The sequence below is a fragment of the Alligator sinensis genome, unplaced genomic scaffold, assembly GCF_000455745.1.
Source record: "Alligator sinensis unplaced genomic scaffold, ASM45574v1 scaffold154_2, whole genome shotgun sequence".
NCBI lineage: Eukaryota > Metazoa > Chordata > Crocodylia > Alligatoridae > Alligator > Alligator sinensis.
In genome coordinates this window covers 357,517-372,838 of record NW_005842528.1, presented here as the reverse complement: position 1 = coordinate 372,838, position 15,322 = coordinate 357,517, and the positions used below count along the sequence as shown (strand labels likewise).

At 43.3% G+C, this 15,322-nt stretch overlaps 1 protein-coding gene across 1 annotated transcript in view; it reads left to right on the top strand.

Annotated features, from left to right (window-relative positions):
* Positions 1-13,098, top strand: part of CFAP54 (cilia and flagella associated protein 54) — a 231,349-nt gene extending 218,251 nt beyond the window's left edge. The window contains exons 68-69 of the mRNA XM_025213430.1: positions 5,602-5,679; positions 12,782-13,098. Of these exons, the coding sequence (XP_025069215.1) occupies positions 5,602-5,679; positions 12,782-12,901 (198 nt within the window). The 3' untranslated portion in view covers positions 12,902-13,098. The remainder of the gene's footprint in view (positions 1-5,601; positions 5,680-12,781) is intronic.
* The last annotated feature ends 2,224 nt before the right edge of the window (positions 13,099-15,322 follow it).

The following is a 15,322-nucleotide window of genomic DNA, read 5'->3' as shown; positions in this document are numbered from 1 at the left end:
AACCAATCATAGAATACAGTGTTTTTAGAAGGTAGACAGAGCTGTCTTTTAGTGACTATTTCTGATTAGCTGAAGGGTTTTGTTCAAACTTTCATTAGTATATAAGCCAGTGATCTGAACTACTCAGTCTGGAATGCTAATATGTAGAGGTGCTTCTTTCATAGGTTATACTAGATAAATATCTTGTTAAATTATAATATCTTCAATACACGTGCCTCAGAATTGCATTTATTGGAAGTCATTCCTGAAGCCAGTGGGAGTTTTGCCCAAGCAAGGACTGAAAGATTGGGTTTTGGGTTGCTATAAAAAGTCCCTTAAAGATTCTGGGAACTAAAGCCCCTCCATGTGTTAATTTTATCATGGGATCTAAGGAATTTTATCCCAGATGTTCAAGGTTGGGCATGGCAGGACATGTGACTGTTGGGAACCAGGATAAAACTCCTCACATCCATCCCACATCTGCTGGCCCATGGGGAACCTGGGATCAGGGAGATGCTCCCTGTGTGCCTGTAAATTTAAAGAGCACATATGCAGCCCCAGACTGGAGAACCAGTTCAGAGTTCACTGCATGCTGACAAGTTTAAAGGGTGCATGGGAAGTTGGCACAAGGAAGTGGATCCCAAATCCAAGGTCTGCTCATGCATGCTTTAAACTAACATGCCACACATTTTTATTAAAGCATGATACAAACCAACCACCAGGGTGTTCCACATTTAACAAATAACACCTTTGTGGCTGGTTCACCATTTTTATCACAAGCTAAATTGCTTGAACTTGTAAAATGTTACAGTTAATATGTTAATCATGTGATAATGTCTGGAGGGGGCCTATGAATGTGGCACATTATAAATATAAGAATGACTAAACCAGCTGTTCCCAAACTTTTCCTAGTTGCTATGCTACTTATAGGGGTAGATCTAGATGGGGTGGAGTGGTACAGTGACATTCCCCTTTCAGACTATGGCACAGGAGCAGCAGCCAGGGATTTTTTAAAGTCCTCCAAGCAGGTAATATTCCATGCTTCACTTGCCTTCCATGCTCAGTGGCATGTCCCCACCCCTCTAATTCACTCCCCCACCCTGCCCACTGCTACCACACTCCCTGCTGTCTCTGGCCACCCCAGTGGTGGGGAATGCTCCAGAGCTGCTCTTACCCCACTCCAGCTGGGCTCATAAGGGGACAGCAGCAGCAGTGCAGGCAGGTTCCTCCTCCCTGTCCCTATTCCCTGCCAGCCCAGGAGCAGGCTCAGGAAGGGGAAAGCCACACACTGATGCTGCTGGGCCCAGCTTCCTGTGCATCATAGCTGGAATGGGGCAGGAGTGGGTCTGGCATTCCCCTGTCCCTGGAGCAGCTAGGAACAGCAGCAGTGGGCAGGGGAGGGAAGGGGACATACATACTATTGAGCATGGAGGGGGAGGGAGGGGGCGCTGAAAACAGGGGGGCAGGGGACAGTTAGTTGATTTGGGGACTTAAAAAAAGTTCCCAGATGCTGCTCTTGTGGCATGGTGTGAGGGAGGGGGGAGCTGGGAAATGCCTCCAGATGTCTGTACTTAGCCTATATAGTCAACAGGAAGCAGAATTTTACCATACCACAGTTGTTCCATAGTGACCATCTCCTCTGTCTACTCTAACTGCACTATTACTGCTACTGTCAAGATGCTTACCCATCATTTAAACAGGGCTAAAACATTCCCCTGATTGAGCAATCACTTATCATGAGTAGAGAACACATGAACCGATACTGAAAAGCTGCTAAGGGATGATAAGTTTCACCCACTGTTACTGTGTTGTTGGTTGTAGTCATGTTGGTATAAAGCCATAGGCAGGCAAGATTCTTCAGGTAAATGTGATATCTTTTATTAGACCAATTAAATATTTGGACAAATTGTTTTTTGCAAGCTTTTGGACACAAACATACTTCTTCAGGCATAGGGAGAGTGTACTGGTGTTTTGTGTGCTCTCCTGGGTAGAATAGAAGCCAAAATGCAGGTATGTGAAAATACAAATGCATAGCAGTGAGGATCAGAGGAAATAGGAGACAGTAGGTGTGAGGCAGCTTTCACTCAAAGAGAACACTCCTCCAGAGAGAGAGATCACACTTTTAAAAGAGCCACCCAGATACAACATGAAAAATTAAAAAAAAAAAAAATATATATATATATATTCTTCCCATGAATTGCACACCATTAGTTATGACATACTATCCTTCCCTGGAGTCTATATAGAAAATCCTCAAACAGTTGCAACCTATACTAGAAGAAGATCCAGTTCTTAAAGAGATCTTTCCAGAACCACCCATCCTAGCTTTCAAACAAGCACTGAACCTTACCAACATCATCACCAGAAGCAAACTTCTTACATACTGAATAGATCCAGACCATGCCATGACAGGAAATGCAAAACCTGCCAACACATCTCCAACATTCCCAAAATAACCACATCCCACAACGGAACCAGCACCATTCCTGGATCTTACACCTGCACCTCCAGAAATGGAATGTATGTCATCCAGTGCATGAAACGCCATGATGGAAAATATGTAGGACAAATCAAACAACAACTGTGTACCAGAATGAACACACACTGCAAATCTATTGAGGACAAAAATAGCCAATTACTAGGCCTGTACAAAGTGGGAAGTATTTGATTCGGATTTGGCAATTCAGAGAGACAGTGATTCAATTTGGTGATTTGAATCAATGTTCCAATTCGATTCAGCCAAATCCAAAGATATTTGGCACTGAATCTTATCCGGTTGTAGACTATACAGGCTGGCAGTGCTGGTGAAAGCAGCTGGACTAGTCCTGGTTTGAGCCAACAGCCCCAGGAGAAGCTGTGGCTGGGCCGGCTGCTCCACTGGCTGCTCCCTTGCCAGGGCAAGGCAGGCAGTTCTGGCAGCCCCAGGAGAAGCTGTGGGTGCTGGGGGGAATCATCAAGGAACTGGGGGATCGAACCGGGAACTAGAGAATCAAAACAGGAGCTGGGGGGGAGCCCCTGTTCATTTCCCCAGCCCCTGATCATTCCTCACAGCTCCCCAATCATTCTTCCAACTCCTCAATCATTCACCTCAGCCCTTGTGGCTTCTGGGACTGCCGGCTCAAGCTGTGGCTCGTCCGGCTGCTCCCCCAGCTGCCCCCACGCTGCGGCAAGGCAGGCAGTGCTGGCAGCCCCAGGACAGGGGCAGGAGGGAATGATTGGGGAGCTGGGGGGAATGATCAGGAGCTGGGGAAATAAGGGCTTTCCCCCAGCTCCCAGTTCAATTCCCCAGCTCCTGGTTCAATTTCCCACAGCCCCCCGCGGCTTCTCCTGGGGCTGCCGGCTCAAGCTGCAGCTCATCCAGCTGCACCCCTAGCTGCCTCCTGCCCTCCCCTGGGGTGAGGCAGGCAGTTCTGGCAGCCCCAGGAGAAGCCATGGGGGTGGGGGGAATGATTGGGAGCTGGGGAATTGAACCCAGCCCCCGACCATTTCCCCCCAGCTCCCGGTTGGATTCCCCAGTTCCTGGTTCAATCCCCCAGCTCCCAATCATTCCCCCAGGTCCGCAGTCATTCCCCATCTTTCCCTGCAGCTTCTCCCAGGACTGCCTGCCCTGCACGGGTGGAGGAGCGGGGAGGCAGCCAGGGGAGCAGCTGAACAAGCCGCAGCTTCTCCCGGGGCTGCTTGGTCAAGCTACTCCCCCAGCTACTTCTGCGGGCACTGGCTAGTTAGTGCCTGCCTGTACAGTCCTATGGCCAAATCTCTGAATCTCTCCAAATTAATCTGGAGGCTTCTGATTCGATTCGGAGAGATGAATGGGTCTCCTGATTCAGAGATTCGGACACCAAATTGGGCTGAATCTCCTCCAAATTGAATCAGATACTGAAGCTTTGCACAGCCCTATCAAGTACCTGTGGTGCACACTTCTCACAGGACAACCACTCTCTCTCCAATGTCTCAGTTCTAATCCTCAAAAGGAATTTACAAAACACCTTTTATAGATGAACCTATGAACTTTGCTTCATAAATCTCCTGGATACAAAATCATGGGCTAAATATAGATATTGAATTTATGACACATTATAACCTGCTTGCCATCTGTTAACCCCAGGTAACCTGTCTGCATTTTACCAGCTACATTCTGTCACCAGTTCAAAATTCCTCTCTTTCTCCCCACACCTCTCACACCTATTGTCTTCCACTCCCTCTGATCCTCACTGCCATGCATTTGTATTTTCACAGACCTGCATTTTGGATTTTGGCTTCTATACCACCCAGGAGAGCACACAAAGCACCAGCAGACTCTCCCTATGTCTGAAAAAGGGTTTGTGCCAGAAGGCTTGCAAAGAACAATTTTTCCAACTATTTAGTTGGTAAATGTGATATCTTTTATTAGACCCAAAGAATCTTGTCTACCCACTGTTACCGGCACATTACTTTATCCTTTTGCTGGTCATTAACCTGAGCTAAGTGAAACCTAAACTGGGACAGTTTCTCACTGCTTCATTCAGTGGTAAACTTCCCTGGTTTAGCTCTGTCTGTGCATGTCTACATATGCTATTAATGCAATTGAATAACACCAGCATAGTTTGCACTGAAGTTTATTGCTCCCAGGTGCCGCATTTACATGTGTGCCTGGGACTGCAGTACACTGAGCTGGGTTGGAACAGCCCTGGCTGGCAGGGAGTCCAGGGGATCATCCTGCCAGCCCAGGGCTGCCCTGGCCCAGCTCAACATGCTGCATAGGGGCTGGCTGGGGCACAAGGGTGCTCCAGTGTGGGGCGGACGGCCAGCCACACTGAAGCCCCTTCATGCCCCAGTCAGCCCCATCAGCATCTACATGTGCATTGTGGCACACTAAATAATGCTGCTGCAGGATAATGCTTGTATTTCCAAGTACTAACCTATGGTGGCATTTATCAGTTTACTATGGCCTAATAGGGCCACATGTAGATGCTAAGACTTTTACTGCAAAGCTAATTAGGCAACTCTGCAGTAAATGGCATGTAGATGTGCCCCCTGTGTGGTAATAAAGAGTACAGGGAACATTACTGCAGAGCAGCTGAGGGAAAGTAAATATCTGCCCCTGGTAATTAAAGAGAAAAGTCTTATGTCCTAAATTATCAGGAGACAGTGACTTATCAAAATAATAGCAACTGTTCATGGAGACCAAACTTTACCATGCCTGAGCTACTCTATTGTAATTGTCTCTGTGCTTGATTTTGCCCTTTGGTGAAAGCTAGACTGGGGTAGCTTATCCCTGAACAAACAAGTTAAGCTTTCACATGCTACAGGGAAATTGGAACAAGCACCATGGAGAAGCTGAGGTGTTGCACTTGTTAATTAAGGGTGCTCTAGATAATTGTGGGCTTGGGAATATTTGGGGTTCTGTGGGGCTTGCTGTCTTGTAAAGCCATGCAACCCTGAGTTTGGGAACCATTGCTCTGTGTTGTCTCTCCTCTGTTAACAAGTAGAACATAAACATTCGTAACATTTTTAGTTCTGTCCTAGCAGGCAGTAATTCAATAATTGGATACACTGAATAAGATTTTTAAAGAATCTACTATATTGTAGTTCATCAAAGAAAACTGAACATACAGCATTGATTTTTTTATTTTGTACCATTAGGAAATGGTTAAGCAATGTTTGTGTGAAGTAAAAGCTTTGCTGTCTGGTGTTCCAGATCTATTGCAGCCACTTACTGAGGTATGATATGCTGATTTGAAAAAAAACAAAACCAGAAACCCCTTTTAATGAACCATAATTCTTTGAGCAACTGAAATACAAATTATAGTGATGCTTGTATTTCTATTTTCTCTCCTGTTGTTGCTTTTAACTAGTGATCTGTACAACCACAATAGATATACATTTGCATGATTTAAAGCTACATAGTGTCAATATGTGAGCAACAACCTCCTGCTGCTATGCAACAGAAAAATCAGACAACTAAAAACAGCTCATCTTTGCAATAAAGTTGCCTAATCTTTCCCTTCTCCTTCCTTTTCAAGAGCTACATCCGTACCACAGGCTCCACTAAATTTCTAGCACTCTTTAGTACAATAGGTTCATATATCTTTACATTTAACTTTGTGCCCTACCAGTCATTCAAGTTTTCCTCGTGTTCTCTATGGCTCCTTCTTGTCCTATCTACTAGAATTCTTGGGGAGGACGATTGTCGTTTTTCTGTCTATGATATTATTGTGCTCAAGCTATTACCCAGTTGCAGTGATCCTTTTCTCCAAAAGACATCTGCATAGCGATTGTAATCTCATTACCAGTTTTAAAGTCTTCAGCCATATTAACTTGAATAAAAACAAATTGGGTACCGCCTTAAAAAAAAATTGTCAGCCAGATTTGGCATAATACTTCAGCAACCAGCTGTGTTCTGCCTTTCTTTAGGGATCTCATTCCTTGCTTAATTTTTTTTTCAGATTTCCTGTAAACTTACAAACAGCCATGGCAATGAGCTGGCTAAGAAACATAGTAGAAAGCCAAAAGCCACTATAAAACCTTACCAAACTATCAATAGCCTGATCAGAACTTTACAGTTTCTCAAGTCTGTCTGGTAGAAGCTTACCGATTCCACTTACATCTGAAGTGGATCTCAGGTGGTAATAGAAACCACAGTTGTTATAGCTGAGAAATCAGAGAAGAAGCTTTAAATCCATCCAAACCCAGCCAGCTCACCACTAATCCTCAAAGACTTTGTCCAGCATCTGCTCTCATCTTAATGACTAATGGAGGAGGCATCCCCCTCTTTTTCTCTATGTGAATAATTGACCTCTTATCCTTACCCTCTTTTTAAACCACCCAGGTCTGCCCTGGCCCAGCTCAACATGCTGCATAGGGGCTGGCTGGGGCACAAGGGTGCTCCAGTGTGGGGCTAGCTGACAGGCAGCCACACTGAAGCACCTTCATGCCCCAGTCAGCCCCATCAGCATCTACATGTGCATTGTGGCACACTAAATAATGCTGCTGCAGGATAATGCTTGTATTTCCAAGTACTAACCTATGGTGGCATTTATCAGTTTACTATGGCCTAATAGGGCCACATGTAGATGCTAAGACTTTTACTGCAAAGCTAATTAGGCAACTCTGCAGTAAATGGCATGTAGATGTGCCCCCTGTGTGGTAATAAAGAGTACAGGGAACATTACTGCAGAGCAGCTGAGGGAAAGTAAATATCTGCCCCTGGTAATTAAAGAGAAAAGTCTTATGTCCTAAATTATCAGGAGACAGTGACTTATCAAAATAATAGCAACTGTTCATGGAGACCAAACTTTACCATGCCTGAGCTACTCTATTGTAATTGTCTCTGTGCTTGATTTTGCCCTTTGGTGAAAGCTAGACTGGGGTAGCTTATCCCTGAACAAACAAGTTAAGCTTTCACATGCTACAGGGAAATTGGAACAAGCACCATGGAGAAGCTGAGGTGTTGCACTTGTTAATTAAGGGTGCTCTAGATAATTGTGGGCTTGGGAATATTTGGGGTTCTGTGGGGCTTGCTGTCTTGTAAAGCCATGCAACCCTGAGTTTGGGAACCATTGCTCTGTGTTGTCTCTCCTCTGTTAACAAGTAGAACATAAACATTCGTAACATTTTTAGTTCTGTCCTAGCAGGCAGTAATTCAATAATTGGATACACTGAATAAGATTTTTAAAGAATCTACTATATTGTAGTTCATCAAAGAAAACTGAACATACAGCATTGATTTTTTTATTTTGTACCATTAGGAAATGGTTAAGCAATGTTTGTGTGAAGTAAAAGCTTTGCTGTCTGGTGTTCCAGATCTATTGCAGCCACTTACTGAGGTATGATATGCTGATTTGAAAAAAAACAAAACCAGAAACCCCTTTTAATGAACCATAATTCTTTGAGCAACTGAAATACAAATTATAGTGATGCTTGTATTTCTATTTTCTCTCCTGTTGTTGCTTTTAACTAGTGATCTGTACAACCACAATAGATATACATTTGCATGATTTAAAGCTACATAGTGTCAATATGTGAGCAACAACCTCCTGCTGCTATGCAACAGAAAAATCAGACAACTAAAAACAGCTCATCTTTGCAATAAAGTTGCCTAATCTTTCCCTTCTCCTTCCTTTTCAAGAGCTACATCCGTACCACAGGCTCCACTAAATTTCTAGCACTCTTTAGTACAATAGGTTCATATATCTTTACATTTAACTTTGTGCCCTACCAGTCATTCAAGTTTTCCTCGTGTTCTCTATGGCTCCTTCTTGTCCTATCTACTAGAATTCTTGGGGAGGACGATTGTCGTTTTTCTGTCTATGATATTATTGTGCTCAAGCTATTACCCAGTTGCAGTGATCCTTTTCTCCAAAAGACATCTGCATAGCGATTGTAATCTCATTACCAGTTTTAAAGTCTTCAGCCATATTAACTTGAATAAAAACAAATTGGGTACCGCCTTAAAAAAAAATTGTCAGCCAGATTTGGCATAATACTTCAGCAACCAGCTGTGTTCTGCCTTTCTTTAGGGATCTCATTCCTTGCTTAATTTTTTTTTCAGATTTCCTGTAAACTTACAAACAGCCATGGCAATGAGCTGGCTAAGAAACATAGTAGAAAGCCAAAAGCCACTATAAAACCTTACCAAACTATCAATAGCCTGATCAGAACTTTACAGTTTCTCAAGTCTGTCTGGTAGAAGCTTACCGATTCCACTTACATCTGAAGTGGATCTCAGGTGGTAATAGAAACCACAGTTGTTATAGCTGAGAAATCAGAGAAGAAGCTTTAAATCCATCCAAACCCAGCCAGCTCACCACTAATCCTCAAAGACTTTGTCCAGCATCTGCTCTCATCTTAATGACTAATGGAGGAGGCATCCCCCTCTTTTTCTCTATGTGAATAATTGACCTCTTATCCTTACCCTCTTTTTAAACCAGGTATCTAGTTCTTCTCATAACTAAAGCCAGAGCATTGAATCTCATCTCAGAAATATAGTTCCAGAGCTCCTTGTACTAGCAAAGCAGTTTTGACGCTGGTTTACAAGAGAGAGATTATCTGATAGTTGGCTTAAAAAAAAACAAAAAAAACCCCAACCTTTTTTCTGTCAAGTCACATTTTGTTACTCATCGAGGTTTCCAGTCTTCCTTTTTTTAACTTCTGTTCCTTTGTTCATTTGCTTCAGCATTGGATTAGGTTTTTTTTATTAGAACAAAGACCATTTTCATTGACTCACTCATTTTGGATTAAATGAGTGTTCATCTTTTGAGAATAAAAGATGGATCAGTTCATTTGTTTCAAAGTAATGCATTCCATAAATAGCTGGGTGTCCATGGGAAATGATGCAGAACACCAAGGACATTCAGTTATAAATTTCAAAAGTTAATGTCTATGTAAACTGTATGGTTAAAAATAATCTTGTGGGTGAATGCAATTTTTAAACAGTAGCTTTAAAGCTGATCTAGTTTTCAAAGACTAATGAGGAGTGGGTGGTCTCACATTGGCTGGGGAAAGTGTTATCCTCTCACAACTCCCACTGATATTATTTTGGAAAGGTAATACTGTCTTGAGAGTAATCCCACGGGAGGGCCCCCTAAGAGTTTGGCACTGGAACTTTGTGGGGAACTGTTGCCAGTGGGATTTCCTGGCAATGTGGCTCCTTTTCCTATGGTAATGAATTATGGAGAGAGGGACCAGCTGGTGCACTGACTTGAATGAGGCCTGTGAGCAGATGCTTTATTGATTAAAAATTCCATTCATTCAAAAGAGAGGCAGTTGGTCCAATAAAAGATATCACTCCCAAAAAATCCTTGCTTCTCACATAATTCATAGACTGTCATGGCTACAAAATCACTCTAATACAACCTTCATTCAAAAGATTGTTTTTAACGGAAGGATTTTATCTAGACAATATAATTTTGAAATGTCCTGTGGTCACTTTACTGTGCATTGAATATATTATGTTAAATAAATTAACAGATCCTTCTTTTGTGGTCTATTTCCTACTGGTATGTGAAGATCCCTAGATTTATAGGGCACATCCCCAATACAGTCAAGGACAGGTGAGATGAAGAGGGTCCTTGTAAGGTCATAAAATCCTTTCCCCTACTCTAAGGCACCATCAAATATACCTAGATCATCCCTAGCAGATGTTTGCCTACCCTGTTCTCATACACCTCCAGTGAAAAGGGATTCCATAATCCTTCTATGAAAGGACCGTTCATAATCCTGGTGGGGAATGTAGTGGTGAATGGCAACTTGGACAGCAGTGATCACAAAATGATTGAGTTGAGGATCCTGAGGAAACGGAGGAAGGAGAGCATCAGAGTACAGACCCTGGGCTTAAGAAAGCAAACTTTGACTCACTCAGGGAACTGATGGGCAGGGTCCCTTGTGGGGCCAGTCTGAGAGGGAGAGAAGTCTAAGGGAGTTGGCTGGACTTTAAAGAAACCTTACTGATGGCTCAGGAACAAGCCATCCTGATGTGCAGGAAGGCTAGTAAGTATGGTAGAAGACCATACTTGGCTTAGCAGGGAACTCTTCAGTAAGCTAAAACACAAAAAATAAGCATATGAGAAGTGGCAACTTGGACAAACAACTAGGGAAGAATGTAAGAACATTGCTCGGACATGCAGGGATGAAGTCAGGAAGGCCAAAGTGCAATTGGAGTTGTAGCTAGCAAGGGACATGAAGAATAACAAGAAGGGTTTCTACAAGTATGTCAGGAACAAGAGGAGGATTATGGAAAGTGCGAGTCCTTTACTAAATGGGGGAGGCAACCTAGTGACAGAGGATGCAGAAGAGGCTGAAGTACTCAAAGCCTTTTTCATCTCAGTCTTCACAAGCAAGGTCAGCACCTAGACTACTGCACCTGGCAGCACACTTGGGGAAGGAGGTGGGCAGCCAACAGTGGCAAAACAGCAGATTAGGAATTATTTAGAAAAGCTGGCTATATACAAGTCCATGGGCCCAGATGGGATGCACCCAAGGGTGCTGAGAGAGTTGACTGTGTGATTGCACAGCTGCTAGGCATCATAATTGAAAACTTATGGCGATGAGGAGAGGTCCTGGATGATTGGAAAAGGGCAAATATAGTGCCCATCTTTAAGAAAGAGAAGGTGGATCAGGGGAATTACAGAACTGTCAGCCTCACCTCAGTCCCTGGAAATATCACAGAGCAGGTCCTCAAGAAATGCATTTCTTAGCACTTGGAGGAGAAGAAGGTGATTAGGAACAGTGAGCGTGGATTCACCCAGGGCCAAGTCATGCTTGACCAACCTGATTGCTTTCTATGATGAGATGACTGGCTCTCTGGATGTGGGAAGTGGATCTGATATACCTTGACTTAGCAAGGCTTTAGATATGGTCTCCCACAATGTTCTCACAAGAAAGCTAAAAAAGTACAGGTTGTATGAATGGACTGTAAGATGGATAGCAAACTGGCTGGATCATCAGGCTCAGAGGGTAGTAGTCAATGGCTCAATGTCTAGCTGGCAGATGGTATCAAATAGAGTGTACAAGGGGTTAGTCCTGGGGCCAGTTTTGTTCAATATTTTCATCAATAACCTACAAGATGGGATAGAGCGCGCTCTCAGCAAGTTTGCAGATGACACCAAGTTGTGGGGAGTGATAGATATGCTGGAGGGTAGGTTTGCAGGGTTGGACCAAAAGAAATCTCATGAGATTCAACAAGGACAAGTGTGAAGTCCTGCACTTAGGACAGAAAAATCCTGTGTACCATTATAGACTTGGGACCAACTGACTAAGCAGCAGCTCTGCAGAAAAGGACCTGAGGGTTACAGTGCACAATAAATTGAGTACGAGTCAACAGTGTGCCTTTGGTGTGAAGAAAGCTAACGGCATAGTGCGCTGCATTAGTAGGAGCATTGCCAGGAGACTGAAGGAAGTGATTCTTCTCTTCTGTTCGGTACTATTGAGGCCACATCTAGAGTGCTGCATTCAGTTTTGAGCCTCTGGCAACAAAAAGGATGTGGACAAATTGGAGAGTGTCCAGCGGAGGGCAACAAATATGATTAAGGGATGGGGGCACATGACTTGTGAGGAGAGGTTGAGGGAACTGGTCTTATTTAGTCTGGAAAAGAAAGACTGAGAGGGGATTTAATTGCAGCCTTCAAGTACCTGAAGGGCAGTTCAAAAGAGGATGGAGCTATTTCTCAATGGTGGCAGATGACAGAAAAAGGAGCAGTGTTCTCAAGTTGAAGCAAGGGAAGTTTAGTTTGGATATTAGGAAAAGCCTTCTCACTTAGGAGGGTGGTGAAGCACTAGAATGGGTTACCTGGAGAGGTGGAGGGCTCTTCATCCTTGGAGGTTTTTAAGAACCGGCCAGACAAAGCCTTGGCTGGGACAATCTAGCTGCGGATGGTCCTGCTTTGAGCGAAGGGTTGGACTAGATGACCTTCTGAGGTCCTTTCCAACCCTAATTTTCTATGATTCTAGGTAGCCTGCTACTCTACAGTTGGTTAAAAAGATTGCACTAATATCTAACCAGAAGAATACTTGCAGCAAATTCCACTGCTTGCTTCTTGTTCTACCTCAAATGGAAATAGAGAACTAAGAAATACTCTATATACTAGAGAATGACTATCATGTCTCAATTTCTCTTTCTCTCTCTTTTTTTCCTAGTAAATAAATCAAGTACCTTCCACAGGTTTTACCGCACGGGTGCCATTGGGTCCAATGCTTTTTATGGGAAATGAATATAGGAAATGCATCCCTTAGTTGTAGCTGGGAAATCTGATTTTTGACAAATATGTTTTTGCCATCTATAACATTATCAAACTGTTAAATAAATGTTTTCTCTGTCTTTTGCCAGGTTCCATTTGACATAACATTGCAGTCAATAATGAATCTGGAGACAATGTTTGATCCTGCTAATGGAAGTGTGATAATGGGAGGAAGCCTTTTCAGTTGGATTATATCTCTCTTTCCTTGAATTTTCTTTCTTTAGTAACTTAATCAAATACTGAATTTCACATGTTTTCAAGTTAAGCCCTGGTCCTACTGAAACAAAGAATAAGTTTGCTATTGATTTTAGCACAGGGACCAAGTTGGCCCCAAATGATTTGGGCTTTTTTTCATTTATGTTTCAAGAAATACCAATATACTTAAAAATAAATAAAAAGATTTTTTCCTGCTTTTCTATGCTGCTTAAACTAAGTGATCTCCTTTTTCAAGAAAGAATGTTCTCATATGAACTTTTTGTAGTAAAAAGACTTTAAATGTTGGCTATTCAGTTTTATCTACGAATAAGAGAGTCTGTGTTCTGTTGGGATTTCTCCAGATTTTCAAAAACTTCATATTGATTAGAAAGTGTGAATAAGCACAAAAAGCCCTGTTTGCCCTTGTAGCTATCTAGCATTCAGCTTTAAACTATTGATTTTTCCATAAAACTTTCAATGAAACTACCTTAGCAGCACACTTTTAACTATTTTGTAATTACCTATGGGTGTTCTGTTTCTGAGCTTGACAGAGAGAAAACTCTCTCAAGTTACTGCTCTGGAATCCTTGCATTTTTAACTGTTTTTAGATACAATTTCAGGCTTGTTTATCTTTGTTAAACAGTGAAACTTTTAAATATTGTTGAAGGTGAAATGGAGTGTTCCTAAAGCCATGTAATTGGATGTTTCCATATGCTGTTGAGGGGTTGATCTGTAAATAAGCTAATTTAAAAACAACATAAGTATAATACAAAGGTATTGTATACAGTGTCTTTCATACAACATTCTAAATTGCTTAACAAAAAGATTGAAAATATAAATAAATGCTAATATTGTTTTTTTTAAAGGGCTGAAGAAACTTTAAAGAATGCTAAAAAGACCTCTGTGGGGCAGCATTGAGGCAAATATTATTATCCCAACTCCACATATAGGGAGACAGACATGGAAAGGTAAAATCAGTTAACCAAGGCCATGTAGCAAATGACTGTGAGATCTAAGATTGTGATTTGGGAGTTGGTGACTCCTAGCCTTTGTTCAAGCCATAAGATCATTCTGTCTCTAAAAACCATTGCAATTACAGAGTGCTTATACACAAGCACAGAGGCTGCTCCAACGCACTGTAATTCCAGTGCGTCGGAGTAAATACAGTTAATCAAGTCTGCTGGAGCGTGGTAATTATTGTGCCCCAGTGACTTCCTGCATCTCGTGTATCAGTGTCCCTATGCTTCAACATGGCAGTGGGGGCACTTGAACTAAAGCTTGTTGAACGAGCTTTAGTTCAAGTGTCCCTGCTCCCGTTATGAAGTGCGGAGACATTGATACATGAGATGCTGTGGTGCTTTAATTAGAGTGGCTCTTGGAGCTGCTCTAATTAAAGTGTCACCCCCACCCCCAGAGCACATTTAAAAGTGCTCACAATGACTAGTTTCAGCTACAAGCAGCAAATGAAACAGAAGAAGTAGGTGGCGACATGGGGGAAGATCTGTGCTGGTACTGGCTGTATTGTGTCTGGTCATGCTAAGAGGTTTGGAAATGGGCATCAGAAATCATGGATTCTAGTTTTCTTCAACCCCCCCATAAATATGAATAATAAGAGTGCAGTCCTGTCCCCATTGATGTCAATGGTAAAACTCTTGTTGACATCAGCGAGAAACTTAGGCCCAGATCTGCAAAGTTATTTTTAGGTACCTTAGGTTCCCTTTGAAATCAAGCAGCAGTTAGGCATCACTTGGAGGATTTGGCCCTTAGATTCTCTGGCCATGTCCTCATGGGTGTGCATGTGCATTTTGCAGCACCCCAAAGGCTTTTGAGGCACTGCAAAATGCACCCTGCGCACATGACTTCATTTTCTATGCTTCATATTTGCAATACAAAACCAAATTTAGATATCAGGAAATCCGAGTATAAAAAAAGTGTGCGGAAAAGAAGCGGGGTGTTGCACATGCCAGAGCCATTCTCTGGCTGTTGGCCAGGCTCCTGCTGGGGGCCCCTAGGACTCCAGGTAAGGCTGCTGGGGCCACCCCAGGTGTACCTGCCTCCGCTCTAGCAGGTGCTCCCACGCCGCCCTCGCCCGGTCCCTAGATTTTATGGACCCCGGGCTTACAGATGGGCCCCGAAGGCTACCTCTGTTGAGGTCGGGAGGACCCCTAACCCCGCCTGCCATGACTTTGAATGTAATCTCAGTGGGGGTCCTCCTTTGGGGTAGCCACCAGAGTTGGCGCAGTCCCTAGCGGGTGGTCTTGGGGCTCCGTCCTCCCCTGCACCCCAGCGACTCGCCACCTGTGGTTCTGTCCTGTTTTGGCCTCACCGCTGCCCTCGGCCCGCCGCTGTCTCACCTCCGACCTGCCTGCTTACATACAGGTCTCCAGCCCACTATGGCATCTGCCGGGGTCACTGCCTCAGACCTTCTCCCTTGG